We start from the raw sequence: 23008 nt of genomic DNA on the forward strand, positions 1-23008 counted from the left end.
TTCTTCCGAGGAAATATGAAATCGGATTTGAGGAGCAACGAAAAAGCGCAGCAAAACGAGATGTCCATCAAGTTGGGGCGATTAATAAATCAGTAGACAAATTTGAAGCAATAGAGGATCATCTTATAATACTTAAGGATTAAATAAAAAGAAAACTTTAGTTAATTAACAATTTTTGTATTTAATTTCTTGAAAATTAAATAAACAAATTATGCGCATTGTACACGAGTGCGCATTATATACAAGACTTTATGTACTTATATAACTCTATATGTGTTATACATAAAAATTCATTTATGTCTAGACGCATCTGAAAAGCTGCATTTACATAAGCATTTTTCAGCTGAGAAAATTCGTTGTGTTACATCTATTCCCCTTGCCATTCGGTTGGGAATTCGAACGGCAAAATCAAATAAAAAAAATATTAGAGATTCCATTCACTGGCAAATATCCCACCGATTATTGATTTCCCACGTGAATACACCTCGCTCGTACCAATTCGAACGTGCATTTTCAGAAAATTAAAGGGAAAATTGAAAATAACTCGCCATCAAGCACAATGGAACATTCCGATTGAATAGCTCTGCTCCATTTCTCGACCGCATTTCATCCTATTCCTTCACTAATTATTTTAATTAATCCATTATTGATCTCTGGACGCATTCAAATACACATTCCTGAACGTTAAAGGAAGTACAAACTTTTCATACAAAAACATATATTAATCAATAACTCATTAATGCGGCTTCGATCAGTTCGGATCAGTAAAAATTCCAAACCAAAAATAAAATTTCAAATCCTCGATTAGTCCGGTTTCAAATAATACAAGATATTAGAGGAACGGATTAACCGCACTATATGAGGTATTATTATACATATAGAAATAAATGTATATTAACTATACTTAATTTCTCATAGAATATAAAAAATAATAATAATTACTTTAATAAACTTGCTTTACTTGTTGTTAATAATCAAACAACTGAAACTTTTAATAAGTAATATCCCAATTTTATGTTTGGGGTTTAGACTTTTGTTTGTTGTTTAACGAAAGGTACATACTTCAATGAAGTTAGATAAGAAACGTTCATTTATGAAAGTTATCGTTGTGGAAAAGCCGCGTTTGTTTACTAAAACTTTCGTCACCTGTTGCATGTGTATGTTATATTACCGCACACGTTAAATTCTATATATAAACGCATTGAAACTTGTTCCTGCGTAAATAGAAACATATAAACTAAAATTTGAAAGTACATAGATTTTTGTTTGTTTATACACAAGTTAGCTTTTTGGGACAATATGTCCCAGCAATAAATAATTATAATGTCTATTGGGACAATCGATCCCATATACGATCACTGTTGGGATATAATGTCCCAATAAAAATTAATTCTTACACAATAAATAAAAACAAAATATGTGCCTATTTTTTTAGTTTTGGACATATTATTTTTAATAATTTCTATATATATTGATATTTATTTTGTTAATATTTGTCCAATGAAAAAATAATTAATGGTAGTAAAAGATAAAGAAATTAACAGTATTAATTGATGATATGAAATGACATGAAATCATCAAATTTGTCATCGTAAAAAGAAATGATTGATTGATGAAATTTTTAAATCAATATTTCCATTTGGAGCGTTGAATATTTTAAGAGAAAAAATTGGCTTCAGTTAATGGAAAACGAACCGTGTTTCAATGAAATTTTATATTATTTGCAAATACCTATAACACCAATTAGTAATACCGAATGTAACCGCTTATTATCGAAGATTACAATTACCACATCAGTTATGTAAACTGATGGTAACGCTTGTTGCACAAATTTAGTATATTAATGATGAGTTGCTAATATTCTATGTAATACCCATGTTCAGATTAGAGCATTTCGAGAAATCTGTTACTATTTAGTAACTAACGTGCTGTACTCCAGAAACGTAATATCATTTATGCAGTATTCCCAACGCGTTGTTTGGAAATACTCAGATGTGAAATTTCCATGCACACGTGTTCAAATTATATCGAAACTTCTCGTGTCGAACGTTCCCTCTTGAGAATATCTCGCGAAATGCTGAATAAACGCATCACTGATGTAGAAAGTGTTTTTCCTTTACAGAATTCGGTTGATCTTTGCAAATGCTGTTGTATTCACAGCACAATACCCTTGGAATTTCACCGAGAAATATATTCCTCTGTAAAATGTATACCCTTGACTTTGAAAAGCTTGAAATTCTAGGTATTCCCTGTCTGAGATGCTTGAAAATCCACTAAGGTTAAGGGCATATATGAACACCTTTTCAACAATACTCATTGTGCGATTTTATGTATGGAAATATCTAGTATATCACGACTTTGTAACTACAATTACTTCGCAACTACAATTTATAACTTTACAACTAAATCTATTTGCTTGTGCTTATCAAGTAAATTGTTTCACGCTATGCGTAAGCTTTAGGAATCTCCAATTCAAAATTAATTTATACAAAGATTAGAAGGAAAAGCACGTTTACCACTAAGCTTTATGTAAATATTACCTTTCATTGTTCCATTAACCTCAAGATATTTACATAAGACTATAGCTATACCTTTTTACTTAGTATTAACTCATCTTAACATATGCGAACGCTAGAACGACAAACACGTTTGTTAAACTATGCGCAATTCCCTTAACGCTACAACTAAGCTCTATATACATTTCAACCTAAAACTATAAACCCTATATAAATTATGTGATTTAATATTAAAGGAAATATACAAACGTTCAAACAATGCAACTTTTAACTTTCCTTAATTAACCTAAAGCTTATTGAAGTTCAAGAAATTATAATAATTTGATATAAAAAGTATAAATTTTATTAAATTCAATAATGGCGAATATACAACATAGGTAGTAGAATTAAGTATATTTAAAGGATGCCTCTGAAAATCGATAATCAAAATCTCCCGTTTCTCTGCCGCATTCTATATTGGACCATAGTGTGCGAGGGATACACCTAATGCTATATGATTCAATTAATTACATTCCTGGCTGAAATGTTATGCAACTGCATGCTGGATCGTTGTTTGCGAACCGGAGACAAGCTCAATGGAAATTTCTGATGCGAACCGAAAAACTGGAAAACTTTATTTACCATCGCTATTTATGAACATCGTGCTGTTTGCGGAGCGATGACGAATTTATCGTGTGCCCTCTTTGAAACGTCCCCAAGATGAAAAATATTTATACTCGTGTGTCGCCGTCAGTACGAATGTTTGCCCAAGTCTACTACAAAAAAAAAATGAGAGAGAAAGAGGAAAGAAAAAGAATGAATAAAAAAAAGGACGACGGACGAAAGGAAAAAAAACTGAGTGAATGCTTGAAAGGAAGTATTAAAAATATATATCTTTTCAAGCTGATTACGGTTGCCAGTTTCAGCGGCAAGTGGAAAGGATTAAAACATATTTTTATATCATGTTTCGTGTCCTTTCATGCTTTTATTGTAAATAAGATTTCTCTACCCTTGTATACAATTATTATATTCCGCTTTTCCAAGTGGAAATACCATTACAGAAGGAATATTCAAAGGTGAATTGATTTTCATTCTTGTCTCTTTTTTTCATTTTCAGGTGAGTCGCTTGAACGCAGCTGAAAAGGGACACGGCACGCGTTTCAGAGCATCTAATGATGCCCGTTTTGATGCTAAATTGACTCGAATTCACGTTGCCATTGACAATTGGGAATCGTTGCGTGGAAATTCCAGAACCTGTCACTTATATTCCTTTCGTTTTGTGAAAAGCGTTTTGTGACATCGGCACGTGTAACCTCACCCTCTCCCTCAGCCCTCCCCACATTTATTGTCATTCGTTCTGCTTTTGTTTCAATCAAAACACTGAGGCCAATACCGATATAATATTTATTTTACCTTGAAACTTAATGGATTGGGTGACCCCATTTCCAAACTGATACGTAACATTCAGCCCTGTCGGCAGCAGCGAACTACGTGTGCATTGCACGCCGCAATTACACGTCGCTTTACGTCCCACCAAATTGATTTATTTCCAGTATCCACTATCTGCTACCCTTAAATTCATCACATAATACTACAGACGAACGCTTCGTAAGTACGCATTGCTATTCTACAAGGTAAGCGATACAAAATGTACACCTATTTATAGCTTAATCAATGAATGCATACTGATGCGAAAACGTTAGGGGTGTTTAATGAATAAAGGTGAATCTATTTATTTTTACTTTCAAACTAAAATTAATTCAACAGTAAAATTTCCACATTATCATATGTTTTAAATGATTACAATAAATCTCTTGTAATACTCACGTTTCGTCACGTCATGTTGACGTGATACAGATACAGTCTTTAAACACATTATTTTGAGGATTATAAATACATTTTACATCCTCATGTCACGTCTTGTCATGTGCTAGATTCACTACTGTTTCTTTCTTTATTAAAATTTCATGAAATCAATACGTTCTATGCAAATGGTAAATTAATGAATTTTTTATTTATAGTTTAAAATAAATATTTTGATTTATTTATTCTTTTTATGTTGGTTTGAACTGGGGAAACTGTTTGGAGGTTAAGGTGAATCGATATTTAATTAATTTAATAGTTCTGGCATTGAACTAGGAGTGCATGTGGAATTCGAGCTACACAGTTTCTGTCAACAAAGAACCAATTGACAAATAAAATGTGTTTCGCTCAGCAAAACCATAGGCAACTTCCAACGAAATCAAAAGCGATTTAATCAATTTAATTGATTTGACATTGAACTTGATTGCAACAGTCACCTAGTTTCTATATGCAATATACCGAATAACAATTTCATTCATTAACAAATGTGAGCATTATATACAACTTCCGTGCATTTAAAGTGAAACGTAAATCGGAATGTAATTAAATTAATTGTATTAAAATAGAAATTGTATGTGTTGCAGTAGTTACGTATTATGTTTCTAAATCCAATAAACCAAAACTGTATACTGTTTCATTAACAAAGGTAAAAGTGTTAGTTATTTTAAAATTATCCAAAGCATTTCTTTACAAAAAATCATTTTTTGATAAGTTTTAAAATAATCTTTGTTTGAATAAGCAGGATTTTATACTAAAACTTTATCACTAAAAATATTTGATTTATATTGCTTTATTCCAAATATAATTTTGTCTAATATTTCAAAGTTTTAAATTCAAAATATTTTCTAACTTTTACATTGAGATCATTTTTAAAAGTAAATATATTTTATCTGATTTTCATATCGCTTAAATATTCAATATTTGTACTAGGGAATTTCTGGAAGCCGATGATCATCATATATGAAGCTACACTGATTTATATATATAAATTTTTTGCTTTTCGCAAAGTTTTATATTTGCTTTCAACTGCGGATCGTATTCATCATTTCAGCGCGAAACGTATAATTAAAAAGGCGTTGGGTGAACCGCGCTGGATGGGAGACCATTTGCATAGTAATATCTGAAGAGCCGTGCATAGGAATGGTCCTGATGATTATCGTGGATCTGACAAACGCGATGCGTATTGTTTTTGATGTCGTTTCGTTTTGTTTCAAATGAATGTAAAAAAAAGCGTTGGAACTTAATGAGAATTTACGCTGCGAATGTGTATGTATATATACCATTTGGAGCTCTTTGTTTTCACGCTGTTTCGCGCCTGATGTGTGAATATGTTGAAAAATGTCTGTTGATAAAGTCCCGGCAGCGGCGTTTGTACACAGGCTAATTGAGTTAGAATCGTTAAAGTTTCATTAAAGTAAAATTTATCGTGCTTTGTCTCAGTTGTTGTTTACATAAAATATATATATGTATCAGCGATATTGAGGAGAGAAATGGGCGGTCGTTTTTGTCCTTCCTCCCCGCATACTTCCAAATGGAAACAAATAAGTTGTAATGTTTTAGTTTTGCTCTTATTGTCGACGAGAGATCAACGCAGGCTAAGAAATTATATCTGCATATTTGCTTCAAGTTATAATGTATCGTGACTACAGGCATAGACGTATCGGTAAGTGCTTAGAATTTATATAAACAATTAGTGAAATACAATTGTTATTTGTTTCTTTAAATAGAATAGCACTAATTCTAAGCAAGCAATCATTCTACGCCGCCCACGCATTCATTGCGAAGGTGTTCTTTGCACACCTCGAGGGCGCTGTACTCTTTTTACGCGTATAACATAGTGAATTTAAAATACAAATAGTATTGAGACAAAGCTTATAAAAATAGAAGCATCATCTAAACAATAAACATCGTTAACTCATCTTAAAATATTGATATTTTTTTATAAATTATTTTGCATTTAGAACATTATTCTATACCAACTATGTGTAAAATTTCAAGAAATAAACGCGAAAAATTATCAAATCTTAAGATAGCACTTTTAGATCGGAAAATCATTGTCGAGGCGCACATCAAGAGCGCTTTAGTATTATTGCATATTAAATAAAAAATCAATGAAAAATATTAGTGAGATATATTCATAAGTTAAAAACTTTTTCTAGATTGGACAATTATTATGAAGGTGTGCTTTGCACACCTCAAGGGCGCTATAGTGTTTTTACGCTTAGAATAATATAGTAAATTGAAAATTTAAGTATTATCAAACAAGAGTTCATATTTACATATAACATTTTCTGAATTGAATATATATGGGAAAAAAATCTATAAATGTACAATGAAATACAAAATCAATAAAGCTTATTTCGAACTCGATTCAATTGAAACGTTTGACATAGACCTTGATTGCGGACTTTATTTATTTTTAATTAAATATCGACAATGGTGAAAACGTGTAGTAGAGTAAATATAAACTGGGAAAGTCTACATCAAAGGGTTGCGAGTCGATAGCAATACGGAAAATCCGAATTGAAATTTAATCAATTTAACCCTTGACATTGAACTTGATTGCGACAGTCATCTGCTCTTTACAAATAAAATCACAGTTCATATACGAATTTCCTATTATGGGGCGGAACTATCGATTCACCTTGCATACAGGGGACGTGTGCTGCTTAATATATAATATTTACATTTAAGCATATTTAATGAACGAATATACAATGTATTTTGTTGATTTTTTGTGGTTTCAGTATTATTTACCAACTAAGTTAACAACTAGATAACAGACATATCTAACGTCATGTATACAAGTCGCTTCCGGGAAATCCCGGGAAATTAACTACACGCCTCAAAGATATTGGCGGAACAGTCTTTACACTCATTAATTTTTTTTTATTTTAACAAATGCTTAAGTTGTATTTATTAATTAAGAATGATTAATCAATGAAGAAAACGTAGATTTTATAATATTAATATTGCTACAATAAATTTAATCAATAATAAACCATAGCCATGAGAAATGTAAAAGAAGTATACAAAGTCCGCTTTCAAACAAAATCTTTCCTTTGAAGTCCTTTTTATTCAATTTTCGTTGAAATTTTAAGAGGATTACACCAGTTATCCGTCTCCTATGAAAAGCGGTTAACGCTTAACCGTGTACTGACGTATTACTCATTGAATTAATGCTACTTTTACAACTTCCAAGAAGATTACTTTCGCGTCAAAATGGAATAGTGTGTGATCATAGAACCATTTCCAGGCAAATTGCGGTCCCGTATTGAGAGCGTTTTGAACTCTTTATGTGGTCGTCCGCACAAAAGACACTTCATCGTCTATCCTCGAAAAGCGACATTAAATTAGATTGAATTCCATTGAGAACCAAGTCTTCTAACAGACATCGTTTACTACTAAAAACGTAACATTCCCATAGTATATCGTATATATAGACCAACAATATATAGAATCTATGGCCTAAAATGCATATAGAATATACAGATATTCAAACTGTGCTTATAACCAAAATATCGCAATTATTATTCTCCATATCATTTGTAATCAGTGGAATCGCTTGATAATGCGCATTAATCCGTTTACTCATTAATGCGTTCAATTCGAAAGCAGATTACTAATGCCGTTTGAACGTGTCCTTTGATCCTGTCCCTTGTCCTGAATGGACGATGGATACGCCCGTACCAAATTTACATCATAGAATAGAATTTCAACCATCAATCTCGCTTGTATTGTGTAAACTAAACTTTTGAAAATTTTACATCAGTACAACCAATAGCAGTGGATGTCACGTCTTCGCGTTTGATTTAATGACTCTATAACTATACAAACTAATTACATCGTCAAATATATTTAGTAAAGATAAAATTGTGACCATAAAAATGAGCCAGATTTGTGGAATTTCCTATTTTCATGTAATCAGTTTTCGAATCTCCACTCGTATTTTTTTAAATTATTGATGATGATGTAAGTACGTAATTTTAATGACTATAAATGTAATAGATATTGTGATTTTTTAAATTTGTCTGACTTTTTAAATTTTATACTATTTTCTATTCAAAAGCAGATGGTATACAAATATGTCCTTTGATCTTTTCGCACATCCTAACAAATAAAGTTTTTTTTTTTTAATTTTATAGTATTTTCTATTCAAAAGCAGATTACTAATGGTATTCAGATATGTCCTTTGATCCTTTCGCTCATCCTGGATTTCGGATACGCCCGTACTAAATTTGCATCATAGATGATATTACAGCAACATAAATCTTTCGTGCATCGCAGGATCTAAAGTTTGAAAATTTACAATTAAAATGTAAATAAATCGTCAGTTGGCTCACGCACTTCGAACAATTTCGTTGTCCATAAATCACTTCGCCTATAGTTGCATTCCGTGAAATTGTGACAGCCTTTCAAAGCGCATTAAACCGCTAGTATATCAATCAAAACTCCTGAAGCTCGAACTCGAAATGTTACTTTATTTATGTTTGTTTTCGAAGAAAATAATTCATAATATTTAGACAAGCAGAATCCTTGGAATCACGCACTTCTATTGGACGGACATAAAAAGATTTCTTTCATATATTTTTGTAAAAAAAAAAAATAATAACAAATACTTTTAAATATACTTAATTCAATCTCAGCGATGAAGTTTTGAAGAGAAACAATATTTTCTTTAGATTATCCAAACAATTAATATACTAAATTTATTTTAAATATTTACTTTTTCATTTTGATGTTACCTCAATATTGAAGATATTTTTATTTTCAGAATTTTTTACACATTGCTACCGAATTATTTATGACATATATATTTTGACACAAGGTGACAGATGTCATTACACGATCCACTAGTTTATAACATATTTTTGACGGTTTGACGTTAAGTAACAGCTGTCATTTCACGATCCAATAGTTTCTAACAAAAAATTTGACACAAGGTGTCATTTTGCGATTAAACATTTCATAGATTGAGTAACGTTGGGTTAGATAATACATTATTTTAATGATAGGTCTTTTCAGTGCAGAATATGGTTGTAAGAAATATTATGTAATTTAATACATTTTATAAAGAAAATCAATGTTGTTGCTGTTTATATACGTATTAGAGATGTTTAGTCATACAAAATCAAAGTTATATAACTTTGATTATAAATGATTATTTAACTTTACTAACTATAATAAGAAAGAGATGTTATTTTGTATTGGTAATAATTTATTAAAGTTTTTGTAAAATATTATTATATAAAAGCAAATATTGCTAGAAACATCAAATATTTCTTAAATGAATTAATATATGAAAGGCAAGCAATTCCATATGGCTTCGATATCGATTATAAAGGCGTGTCCAGAAATTGCATAAAAAAAAATAATCTGCGGAGGCGACATAATTCTTCAGCCGCGACAAAGTATTTCGCTCGGAAGAAACAATCGCATTTTCGCTTCTTTATTTTTCTTTTCTTGCTTTTTCATTCTTTTCATTTTCTTTATATTTTTTACCCTACGAAGATCAAAAGGAAAAGGGGGGAACGTGCCCTGACTATTGAGGTTATGAAAACATATTGATCAGATCGCAATCGCGAAGGTGCCGCAGACGAATTTTGTTATAATTCAAATGTCGCATCCTCACAGACACTAAGTTTCCTGTACATTCATGAAACATTTATCCTGGACAATCCATTTCAATGCAGAGGACGTGGCTGTAGGCGAAGCCTGTACAATCTGATATCCATAATTCACCCATACGTCGCATCTACATCAGTCCGTAATGTTGATGGATGATCAGCAACGAGAAAAGTTGTAAAATTCCAGCCAGACCATTCCCAAATCGGGAATAAACTATGACTAGAGATATGACTAGCATTTCAAATGAATATATATAGTAGAAAGTTTCAGACACGTCAGCAAATATTAACGGCAGCAAAATGTAAATTGTGAGTTTAATTAGAAGTTAAATAGCGAACGATTAAATACTCAGGACTTATTGTTGGAAACTTCTATTATTATTATTTGTATGAGAAATTTGACTCTGCTATGTCTACAGTTTTATGGTTGTTGGCGGAGCGGAAAGTCGGTAGCAGCAGTATTAGTTTTCTGCATATTCCAGTTGAAGCACAGTAAACCTTGCTGATTTACGACCTTTCGTTGAAGAACAAACACGTCGAGCGGGATTTCGGTGCAGAATTGGAGCGCCAATCCGGATTTTGAAATTACAATAAATTTCATCTTGTTTGCCAACATAAACCTTTGCTTTTCCGAGATGTGTCCTTCCATTGATTATTGATCAGAGCACGATACTTTTGCAAAACAAATGGTCAAACGGGGCTATAAAAAAGAGGAAGCATAGAAAGGAATGAGCAATAATAACGTAATCATGGCTTCGATTTGGATTAACCGCTTCGTAAGCAAACATTTATAAAACTGACTAACTTTTTTTTTCTTCTCTCATGTTTTGACATCAACAGAATTACGCTATTTCCATTATTGCTTTGTAACCTAATTCTATTTTTGGCACCGTCGGATTACATTTTTCATTGTACGTCCGAAATGTAATCAGAATAATTTCGTGCATCGCTGGTCTCTGCATTTATTAATTTTTTATAGTATGATAAAAAACGTGTTTACGGCAATACTTCGCTTTGTCCGAATCTATAATCTATATTATAATACATTTTAAAAATAAAAAAAAATCATATTCTTTATATTTTATGAAAGTTTATCTCAATATTGGAGAGAAAATATCAAAATTCGTGCCTATAACTTGATGTAATATAAACGAAAATAAGTTCTTGAAACCAATTATTAATTTGTTTATCCAATTCATCCAAAAGCCTAGTTTCTAGAAATAATTATCCGGACTAAACAATTTTCCCAATTGTCATTACCGAAGACAAAGATAGATGTAAAAAAGATACACATTATGCAGAACTTGGCAATTTCAACGTAGCGTATAAATTTAAGAATTTGTACTTTCCACTTGGAATTGGTTTTACACATTTTTCTGTTAAAACTTACAAAATAACTTAAAAACTAGGTTAATACAAGTTACTTGTTAAATTTCGAGTAGTTCAAGTATTAACAAGTTACTTAACAATTTATACGTAATTTAAAACTTGTCTTGTCTCAACAAAATTTTCAAATATTAAAACAAAATAGAAAGAAACAAAATTATGTATACATATAAATCCAATTATAAAAGCGGCGTAAAATAACAAACCACTCTAATTATAGATTAAAACTAATCGGACTGTGAAATTCCTATTAACGTAAAACCCCAAAACGGGCGAAGGTCAGTTAATTAATTAATTTAACGTTTCAATCAATTTCTCCCCGGTTTCAACTGCAGTGTGATCCAATAATTTATATTATTTAATTGGTTCAATCCAATTTCGTGGTGTTTCAACGAGTGTATGAAAATTATTAATTGATTTTTAACCATATCCGCTTTCTATATCCTGTTTTTGATAACTTCTGCAGTTTTTTTTGTTCAATTTCTTTATTAAATTTAAATTTTCGTATATAAAATATATTATTTTTAATACAAAATTGTGTTAATTCAACTTTTCTTACAACTTACTAATGAACCTAAAATTTCTGCCACAAAGAAGAACAAGCTTTAACCGACAAATTATGTATGCGCACGACAGGCCTAATTATAGAACAGACTACAAATCGCTCGAATTGTGAAATTCACAGCAAAACAAAAGCCCTAATAACCCCGAACGAGCGTTGGTCAGATAATTAATTAATTAAACAGTTCAAACAATTTCACCCCGATTCCAATTAAAATATTTGTAAAATCATATACAAAATATTATAATATTATACTACTTTATGCAACACTTTATCAAAATCTTAAGTCATAACAATAATATTTATTCAAACAGTAAACATACATAAATAAATAATAAGACATAGTTATATAACTATAACAAAATTGAAAACAAAAACTGTTACAAAGGGTTATTGATCATAGATATTTCAATTCCTAAATAATTGTATAAGATACGTATATTTAGAGAAATTATATAATTGTTTTTAACTAGTATATAGTACAAAAATGGAACACTAAATCTGTGAGCAACTTATAATAAATTTGTTTTAAATTCGAGAAAAGCTGCTATAAAAGTATGGCTAAATAAGAGAGGAAAGATGTAACTGATTTATACCTTATATTTGGCAAAAGTGCAAGACTTTTAAGTTATAGTGGAAGATTAATTGCAAATATAATGGCATAGTAGACAACATAGGCATTAATCTTTTTGGTAGCAATACCATTTATATAAATAATATTTATTTACAGTTTTAACTGAAAAATATTTTATAGAGAATAAGTAAATTAAGGCGGAAAGATTTTGGTCTATGTATAGAAACAACAGTTAATGCGTTGGCATATGAAATTGTGCAAAAGGACAATTTTTTGTAGGACACACCTACAATTGTTTCCAAAAAACGCCCACACGTATCAACAAAACGCCCACCGATATTAACAAAAGGCGTGAGCGCCTTTCAAAACGCCTATTGAGGGGCGGTATTTGACGGATGCGCACTACTGATCAACGTAACAAGAAACTTATATAACAGGACAACATCTGAGCTGTATTTACAACTACCGGTATACGTACTATCGATCCACATGCATTGCACTCACATGTCCCTACAACTTCGGACTAGGATCCGTGTGCCCCCAGACACGCCTGTATGTCAACTCACGTGCGAAGCATACTTTCTACACCTACTCTGAAATTCAATCCAATTTATGCTGGTCGCATTTCTCATATCTCTCTTATTGAATGTAATGTAAGGGAATTACATTTTAGTTTTTCTTTTTTCAGAAACAAACTATTATTTTGAAAGGCACGAAAATTTTTGGGGCCCACGACAAAAATATTGGAACTATAATTCTATTGTCGTTATGTTAGCACTCCTTCTCCCCTGTATATATTATATAAATTAGGCACCAGTACCCATGGACTTACATACATGTATGTAGGCTCTTCTATACTTACAAACTTTTATATTTGTATCTTGCACATCTTAAAATTAAATGCATATTGGATGATTGATAGCCAATCAGAGATGTGCTTAGGTACATAATCAAAATAAATTTAGGTTACGTGAATCGGTTTTAGGAGTGAGGTAATCTTCGGGGTTGATGTTAGACTCGGGCGTATAGCAATTTCGCAAAACCCATTTGTCAAATGATTAATGACAATTAAAGAAGTGACGGCAACCGTCGCCATCTAAAGTCCCAACATAATTAATCTCCAACTCCGTAATACCCTTTTTTCTCCTGTTTTTTTTCCTAGAGGCGCGTTACGTTAATGGGAAAATATTTACTCCCTTCTGAGGTTTACTGATGTAACGACGAGAATGAGGAAAGAGTAGGCAGGGAAATACGAACGGAGCAAAAAAAAAGAACGAGAGGAGCGTAAATAAATAAAGAAATCGCTTCGTTAAATGCGAAAATATCAGAGTTCTGTGCAAAACGGTCGGATGGCTGATGAATGGTGTGACCTCTCTTCGAACCACTCCAGTCGTTCGCTAATGGCACGGTGCATAACCTACAAAGTCAATGGACCTATAGAGCATTCCCAGTAGTCGGCAATGGGGAACAATGCAAGCCTCTCCCGAATTAATCGGTAATGATTTGCTCCGGGATTATAATAATCTGTATGGAATATAAACGTGAATGGTACGATAATCGTTGTACTGTGAATAATCCGAAGCCATTATTTTTAATTTCCACATTGCGGCTGGTATAATTACCAATCTTCTTAGCGGCTTGATTATAATCACGTTGACGGTAATTCCTGCTTAATTCCGTTTTAATGGATCGAAACCTGAAACTTCGTTCACTTCCGTCTTCTCTATCTCTCATACACTTTATCCTTAATACAGTCTATCCATGTATAGTTTTCTCTATATCTGACACGTGCGCAAATTCTCCATCGACGCGATGAGAACCCTAAGGATATAAGTCGCCAAAGCCCTAAGGATCTCTACATTAATTACATGTCACATCTGCTTCTTGTTACTTGTCCAGCACATGTTATTACATTTATACAATTGTATAAAGATTATACTACAAGTTACTTGGCAAATGGAAGATATACTTATTAACATGTAAAAGTACTTTTGTAGCTATACTTCGCTATATATATAAAAAAATAACTTCTCCAAGTTAAGTATTGTCATCTTCTTCAAGTTTTTGTAGCTCATCAATATACATATGTATCATTAAGTACTTCTTTTCTTTCAGTATAAAATAAGTATTTTACATAAATCTGTATACTCTACTATTCAATACTAGATTAGTTACGTATCGTTAAATGTGTACTCTTATGTTTATTAATCCTGAAGAATCTCAACTAATTTTCCATAAGAAAATAAACATCAAGCATAACTTTTAATTTAATTTTGATGTGATTTCTATATGTTAGGAGCTTTTTCTTTAAACAGGTTATCGAACAGGACATTTTTCTACGATTTCGTGAGTACGGCAATGATATTCTAGTTTCCTAGAACTTTTAGAACCTTAGAAACCATTAAGTATATAAAATATGAAGTTTATTTGATAATTAAAAATATATTTCAATTAATTTTTATATTTAGTAATCATTTAAAAATCTTATATATTAAAACCTTGATTGATTTCATTCCCTTTTAATGTTAAAAAGACAAAATTAGGGGCAAGAAAAAATATTTGATTTTATTCAAATATTGTAAAAACTTATTTTGTATTCTTAATTTAGGGCGTCGACAGAGGTATTGATTTTGTTTTGTTACATAAGTTCATATTGAGAATGTCGTAAAATGTCTGATGGTTACTGATCCAGAAACTACAACGAGTTTTATATTTTATGAGTTTCTATAAAGAATTATTAATAGAGAACAAATAAAACAAAATTGCTGTTGTCCGAATTCTCACATATTTCATTTTTTATATATTGATGTTAATATTCCGACAGTTACGTGACATATTTTTATGTCATACTACATAAAATTTTAAAATTTATTACATACAGAGATCAAATATGCAGAAATCATAATACAATAATTCGATGAACTGAAATATTAATATTATTGTTCATTGTTACGAAATTCTACAGAAATCAAACGGATTATTTTGTAATGAAAGAAATGTATTGTATCAAATATAGGTAAATCGAAGAACTAATCATTATTATTGTCCATTGTTACGAAATTCTGCGGAAATCAAACGGATTATTTTATAATCAGATAAATTCATTAATCCAAGCTTTCAAAAAAAGTAGCGCGTGTTTATTCGTCGTGATTTTAAATAAATGCAAACTGAGTATTACGTGAACAGTAAATCCTTCGGGACGAATTTAATACATGAAAATCGAGTTTCATTTCGTCATTCGAAAACGTGCGGATTATTCATCGATTGTTCATTCATTTAATTAAACATGAATGCACATTCTGTGCGTACACGAGGGATTACAAGTACAATTCGTATATTTTTCATTGCCACCACTCGTTTTCGATATTGCTGTTTTCGTTTTTTTTATTACGTAATGACAATCGTTTGTTTCTGTAATTGCGCTCTAATTAAAACGATCCTAATTGCTATTCTGATTTGTCCTGAAACGTTGTTCTACAAAATGGTTTATTTGCATTCTGTTCGATGGGAGCACCACTGTCTGATTGGAACTAATTAACGCTTTGTTTGTGACACCAGTAAAACCCAGGGTAGCAAAATCCGATACCCCCATGAGAGCATCTGTTTTGATTCTCGTTCGGTTAATGACGTGATTTGTGGATTTCCAGTGTTTAAGTTTGCAGTCGACGTCGGCGAAGTGCGAGAGGGATTTTACGATGGGATCATCTTTATTCCTCTGGACAGCCCTTAAGTTTTATGGGTTTGCGTAACGAACACTTCAAGTTCGAGATGGAGAATAATATGATATAAAAGAGAGATCCTTCGATTCCTACTCGACCCCGATCTCAGTCTGAATATATTTTTCTTTTCTACAACAACAACAATAAGAGCTCCGAGCTTAATGATGTTACTCATCTTGTAACAGTAGACAAATATTGCATATTAATTGATACAACTATTAATCCAAAGAAAACTTTTATTGTTTTCTATCATATTGTCGATTATATAATTTAAAATGTAAATCTAGTTAAATTTTATCCTTCGGCTAAACATTAAGGGAACGATGAACATTTTAACACCTGCATGTTTAAAGTGAAATCGTTCTTTTTTTTTCTTGGTTCAGCCTTTTGCGCAGAAATCCTTCTCTAGCGAAAATATAATAGGAATCAACGACATAGAAAGCCCTTCAATTATGTAAGATCGTATCGGCTCTTTTTTCTCTCTCACGATTCACATCTCAAGTGTATTTGGCTCCCAGGGCGAAATCAATTTCACGCCCTATTGAAACGGTTGACTCTCGAAAGTATCGAAAATGTTTTCGACCTTGGACCGTTTTGGCGTATCCTATTTGGTTTCCCTATAAGACCCCTATCAAAATAACAATAACAATAAATGTAAAGAGCAACCGTTTTTTCTTTAATGGGATTGAGATTACGTCATTGACTTGTTTGGTTTGTCTTGAAAGTCAAATAATTTATGGTTACTACTTAATGTATAAAGTTTTAAACAGTTCTCAAACCACCATTATTAACTATAATAATAAAAATATTATTGATGATTACGTTATAAAATTGTGTGAGAAGTTTTCAAATATGAATGTATTTGATTCAAAATTGACGTATGTAAATTTGTATGCTATTTCTCAAGAAAGTTTAAATAAGTTCGTAGCTCTGTCATGTTCTCAAAGTTGTTGTAATTTGAATATTCGATTGAAATGCTGATTATAAAGATTTGAGGAAAGTCGGTATAAGGTAATTTCGAATCGGAATTAGCTACGACTTCAAATTACTATTTGAATGGAAGGTTGTTAGAGGCCAGTCACACCAAAGCAGGGATGGCCAAGATGCCAATTTGCCACCTTTGTGGCTGGCCGTGGCGCGAGACGAATTCGGTCGTAATCTCCTGTCAGGACGACCCTAGTCCTGATTAAGTTTCGACGCCAATTTGCCATTAATTTTAACTTTCCCAATTTGGTTGTAAGTCATTAATATTGCGGCTGCAGCGTATCCGAATTTCTGACAAACACACCCACGCAAATGCACATCGTCGGAAAATACAAGTCACAGTATTGATTCTAAACTTAGCAGCCGATCTTATCTATCGCAATCCATATCATACGACGTCCGCTCCAGAGGTTGTTTAGTGTGATATCATTGGGAGTGACGCCGAGCACACCCTGCCCTGCGGGCTAGAAGATGTTTGCACTTTTCCGTCTACTTAAAAGGCGCCGAGGTCATATTTGTCCTCGTGTCGTGCAAATATTGAAAGTGCTTTTCTTGAGATCACAGAAGCAATTTCTATTTTATTCTTTTCTCTGCATGCATACATCTCACTTGCTAATATCTTATTTTCTTGTTTACCCGTTCGGCTACAAACAAAACCTCTTAAAGTTGTTATTCTACTCTTTCCTCGCTACCAAATCGATACCAACCAAATAAATGGATATAGTTAGCACGTGTCTGTGGTCACGTAATTGGAGCAAATGGACTATTTTACTATTCCGAATCTGTTTTCTTTCTGTTTCAGGAGATGGCACCGACGAGCAGACATTCGTCTCTGAGAAGGTCTCTGGCTATGAGACGAATCTCTACCTCTATTCGGTAATATACGGATTCGATTGGTGTATGAGAAGTACCACTAATATATGTGTTTTGTGCAGGAGGAGATGGAGGATAGACCGCGGATCTCGACGCTTATCAGCTCGTTGGCAAACTATTCCAATACCATCCCACCAGCATCTGCTGATCCAGATGCTAGACCGGCAGGTGGCGGTGCTCGGATGGGTACCCTCATCGGGGTGTACCTACCGTGCATCCAGAACATCTTTGGAGTGATTCTTTTTATTCGTTTGACGTGGGTCGTTGGTACTGCTGGTGCTGTTCAAGGATTCCTGATTGTTTTATGCTGTTGTTGTGTAACCATGCTAACTGCTATATCTATGTCGGCCATTGCTACTAATGGAGTGGTACCGGGCGGGGGGAGCTACTTCATGATATCCAGATCATTAGGCCCAGAGTTCGGAGGAGCCGTGGGGATGCTGTTCTACACGGGGACTACGCTAGCAGCAGCCATGTACATTGTGGGTGCTGTCGAGATTGTCCTAGTATGTGATCACGTCTTTTCTGATCTTAGAACATCCTATGATTGATATTTTCTTTGTCTAGACGTACATGGCACCTAGCCTTTCGATATTCGGAGATTTCACCAAAGATGCGAGCGCTATGTATAACAATTTCAGAGTATACGGGACAGGCCTTCTTGTTGTGATGGGTACCATAGTCTTTATCGGTGTCAAATTCGTCAACAAGTTCGCCACCCTTGCTTTGGCCTGCGTTATATTCTCCATCATCGCCGTATACGTCGGTATCTTCGTTAATATCAACGGCAACGATAACCTGCAGTTAGTATTCAATTAAGTCTATTATTCATAAAGTGACATTTTGAATCGACGACAAAAAAATGAAAAATATCATCAATTAATTATTATTTTTTATACAGCATGTGCGTTCTTGGAAAGCGTCTCCTGAAGGACATATCCTTGAATGAGTGCAACAAAACGGAAGGCGGTGCTTTGCATCGAGTATTCTGTAATACAACCACTTGTGATCCTTATTACGAATCTCACAATGTATCCATTGTGCAAGGCATCAAGGGCTTATCATCCGGCGTACTCCTCGGTACTATACAACATCAGATGATTTGAGAGTCCACTTAACTTCAATATTTTTTTCTCCTTTCTTCCATTTCAGACAACATCAAGGACAGCTTCCTCGAACTGGGACAGTTCATATCGCAGGGCAAAAACCTTGAGGATATTGAGAACTTAGGTCGCGATGAGTACAATCAAGTGTCCGCTGATATCACGGCTACGTTCACGATCTTGATCGGAATTTTCTTCCCATCTGTAACCGGAATCATGGCAGGTTCAAATCGCTCCGGCGACTTGGCTGATGCACAGAAGTCCATTCCCATTGGAACAATTTGTGCAATTTTAACGACATCCATTGTTTACCTGTCCACCGTGATTCTGTTCGCCGGCACCGTTGACAATCTGCTCCTCAGGGACAAGTACGTGCTCGAGACGAAGTTCACGTAATCCAACTAGTCTATTCTATGTTAACATTTCAGGTTCGGTGTATCAATCGGTGGAAAGTTGGTTGTAGCGAATATAGCCTGGCCCAATCAGTGGGTAATTCTGATCGGTTCATTCCTATCGACTCTGGGTGCTGGTCTTCAATCGCTAACTGGAGCACCTCGACTCTTACAAGCTATTGCCAAGGACGGAATCATTCCATTCCTATCACCATTTGCTGTATCATCTAGCAGAGGTGAACCGACCAGAGCACTGGTTCTGACTATCCTCATATGCCAGTGCGGTATTTTACTCGGAAACGTCGACTATCTAGCACCACTTCTTTCGATGTTCTTCCTCATGTGCTATGGATTTGTAAACCTGGCTTGCGCCCTGCAAACTCTTCTCAGGACACCTAACTGGAGACCTCGCTTCAAGTATTATCATTGGTCACTGTCCTTCATCGGGCTTGCCCTTTGCATTGCGATTATGTTCATGACGTCTTGGTATTATGCTTTAATTGCGATGGGTATGGCTGGTTTAATCTACAAATACATCGAGTACCGTGGGTATGTTATATACATCGGTAAAAGTTTTTGGAAATACTGCAATGTGTTTGGATTTGATGGTTTTCAGCGCGGAGAAAGAATGGGGTGATGGAATCCGGGGTTTGGCATTATCGGCGGCAAGGTTCTCTTTGCTGCGCCTCGAGGAAGGTCCTCCGCACACCAAGAATTGGAGACCACAGATCCTTATTTTAGTAAAATTAACCTCCGATCTAGTTCCAAAGTATCGCAAGCTATTTGCGTTTGCTTCCCAGTTGAAAGCTGGCAAAGGGCTTACGGTTTGTGCATCTGTTATTAACGGAGATTATACTAGGGCATGCGGCGAAGCCATGGCAGCGAAGCAGAATCTGAGGAGAACTGTTGATGAGGAACGCGTCAAAGGCTTTGTCGATATTTTAGTTGCTCGCAATGTCACCGATGGACTATCACATCTGTAAGTGCATGTATAAGCGAACAAAACACGGCCTACATGTTTTATGTTTGTTGGTGTTCAGGATTCAAACGAGCGGACTCGGTGGTATGAAACCGAACACAGTAATACTGGGATGGCCATACGGTTGGCGCCAATCAAAGGATAATAACAGGACATGGCAGGTCTTTCTACAGACCGTCCGTAACGTGACTTCTGCCCGTATGGCATTGCTTGTTCCGAAAGGTATTAACTTCTTCCCCGATTCATCGGAGAAGGTGGTAGGAAATATCGACGTTTGGTGGATTGTACACGATGGAGGACTTCTGATGTTATTGCCTTTCTTACTGAAACAACATCGAACCTGGAAGAACTGCAAGATGCGCATCTTCACCGTGGCGCAGATGGAAGATAACTCTATACAGATGAAGAAGGATTTGAAAATGTTTTTGTACCACTTACGTATTGAGGCAGAGGTTGAAGTTGTTGAGATGGTATTATCAGAAATAAATGCAAACAATTGCAAAGTTTTATTGGATTTCGTTTCAGTTGGATAGTGATATTTCGGCTTACACGTACGAGAGGACCCTGATGATGGAGCAGCGCAACCAGATGCTGCGAGAACTACGGCTCAACAAAAAAGAAAGTTTGGGAGTGGTAAGTCTTGATTTTCATTTTCTGAGTGATGCACTCAACATACTTAATATAAACGTGAATTTTACTATATGTATTTAATGGCCTCGGCTCTATTGTCTTGATGTGATCTTTTAATATGAATTCTAACATGCAAGGTACAGACATTGGTGGATTTCAATGAAGTATCGGCGGAAGAAAAACTGCCTCTGGTAACGCACCAACAGTGTTACGCTAGAGCTATTTCATGGTATATTACTTTGTGCATGGTTTTATTGAGTTGAACATCCGAATGGCAAACCTCTTATTTATTATTATTCTTTTCTTTCTAGAGTTTTTCCTCTTTTAATTTATATACAAAACAAACTACAACATAAATAAAACAAACAAACAATGCTAATAACACTCCAACTTCTAAGCGAATAGAAGCTATAGCAACCGTTTTACTTTTTTACTTTTTATCAATCATCTTAGAATCACTCGACTTATCGTAAAGCTAAATAGGTGTGACTAAATCTATAGATACGTTTTACCTATTCGGTTTTGTTCATGTGTCACCTAATCACCCTCCATCTAGATGTTTCATGGTCATCGCGATTTTGAAAGAACATCTTTATAAACGTCGTCTATATTTGCGTGTAGGTTCAGTCCATTGTAGACCAACATCATCAAAATGATGCCAAAACAACGAAAGTGCGTTTCCAAGAGCCAGGCTCGGAGGGCGCGGCTGATGCTGCAGACAAGAAACCGAACGACGAACCTTCGAACGAGGTAACATCTTCAGTAGTCCCGCATCATGAATTCAACTAATTCATCTGTACCCGGTCACCTTTTTTAGGTACCAACGGTGGATGTGAACGGTGATTGCGAGAATTCAATAAGAGAGAAGGAGGACGCGTCGGAGAAGGAGCCGCTAACGGACGCCAAGGAGAGCGAGGGAGAAGACGAGAAGAATCCTGCCACAATAACGCCGTAAATATATATACACATACACTATACACCTTCATTCTCTCTTTCATTCCATCGTACATATGCCATGGGCATTTCTAATTTCACGGTGGTAATTACAGCGACGAAGGGAACGTGCGTAGAATGCACACTGCTGTTAAATTGAACGAGGCGATTGTGAGTCGCTCGCACGATGCTCAACTAGTCATCCTGAACCTGCCAGGACCACCTAAGGACACTAAGATGGAACGGGAGTCAAACTGTACGATACTCATTCCACCTCTTCGCTTTCCACTAGCTCGCTCAACTATTTCTTTTGTTCTTATTGTTTTGCAGACATGGAGTTCTTGGAAGTACTCACTGAGGGATTGGAACGAGTGCTCATGGTCCGCGGCGGCGGCCAAGAAGTCATCACCATTTATTCATAAAGTGTGGATTAGTTACGTTTGTCAGACCCATTTTTCGGGTTTGAGTGGTTGAAAATACTACAACAATTTTATTAAATAAATAACTAAAGTAGGTTATGTCGCCTATCGGATAGTGATCATACCAAAGGATACTTATTTATTCTTCTTAATGTCATAGTTTATATACATATATATGAGAAACCAACAAAGAAAGAGAGAAAGAGAAAAAAAAAGTCATAATAACAATATTAATAATTATGTAAGAAGATAGGGCTCCGAGGGCGACAGCGGAGGGAAGGCTCGGGCGTCCTGCATGCTAGTCGCCCGATAATCCTTCCGCGATCCTCCCACAACCCACGTGATTCTACCCTTTGTAACTATTATTAAAATAACATTAACATTGTGTCAAATCAAAAATTGGTTAAATGAAAGGATATTAGTGAAGGAAGCATAAGGCAAAAAAAAAGAAAGAAAAATATACTTTATA

At 34.3% G+C, this 23008-nt stretch overlaps 1 protein-coding gene across 3 annotated transcripts in view; it reads left to right on the top strand.

The window, feature by feature from the left end:
- The window catches only part of LOC108565322 (solute carrier family 12 member 4), a 75901-nt gene extending 53147 nt beyond the window's left edge, over positions 1 to 22754 (top strand). For 2 of the 3 annotated variants that reach the window (XM_017924725.1, XM_017924727.1), the window contains exons 2-15: positions 18013 to 18086; positions 18146 to 18589; positions 18651 to 18886; positions 18985 to 19163; positions 19236 to 19554; positions 19615 to 20127; positions 20195 to 20557; positions 20619 to 21027; positions 21083 to 21190; positions 21325 to 21378; positions 21809 to 21937; positions 22005 to 22138; positions 22237 to 22376; positions 22451 to 22754. In XM_017924725.1, coding sequence (XP_017780214.1) covers positions 18013 to 18086; positions 18146 to 18589; positions 18651 to 18886; positions 18985 to 19163; positions 19236 to 19554; positions 19615 to 20127; positions 20195 to 20557; positions 20619 to 21027; positions 21083 to 21190; positions 21325 to 21378; positions 21809 to 21937; positions 22005 to 22138; positions 22237 to 22376; positions 22451 to 22542 — 3194 coding nt within the window. In that variant the 3' untranslated portion in view covers positions 22543 to 22754. The remainder of the gene's footprint in view (positions 1 to 18012; positions 18087 to 18145; positions 18590 to 18650; positions 18887 to 18984; positions 19164 to 19235; positions 19555 to 19614; positions 20128 to 20194; positions 20558 to 20618; positions 21028 to 21082; positions 21191 to 21324; positions 21379 to 21808; positions 21938 to 22004; positions 22139 to 22236; positions 22377 to 22450) is intronic. The other variant, XM_017924726.1, reaches the window with a different exon arrangement.
- Positions 22755 to 23008: the final 254 nt, after the last annotated feature.

The sequence above is a fragment of the Nicrophorus vespilloides genome, unplaced genomic scaffold (genome assembly GCF_001412225.1).
Source record: "Nicrophorus vespilloides isolate i.1.1-1 unplaced genomic scaffold, Nicve_v1.0, whole genome shotgun sequence".
NCBI lineage: Eukaryota > Metazoa > Arthropoda > Insecta > Coleoptera > Silphidae > Nicrophorus > Nicrophorus vespilloides.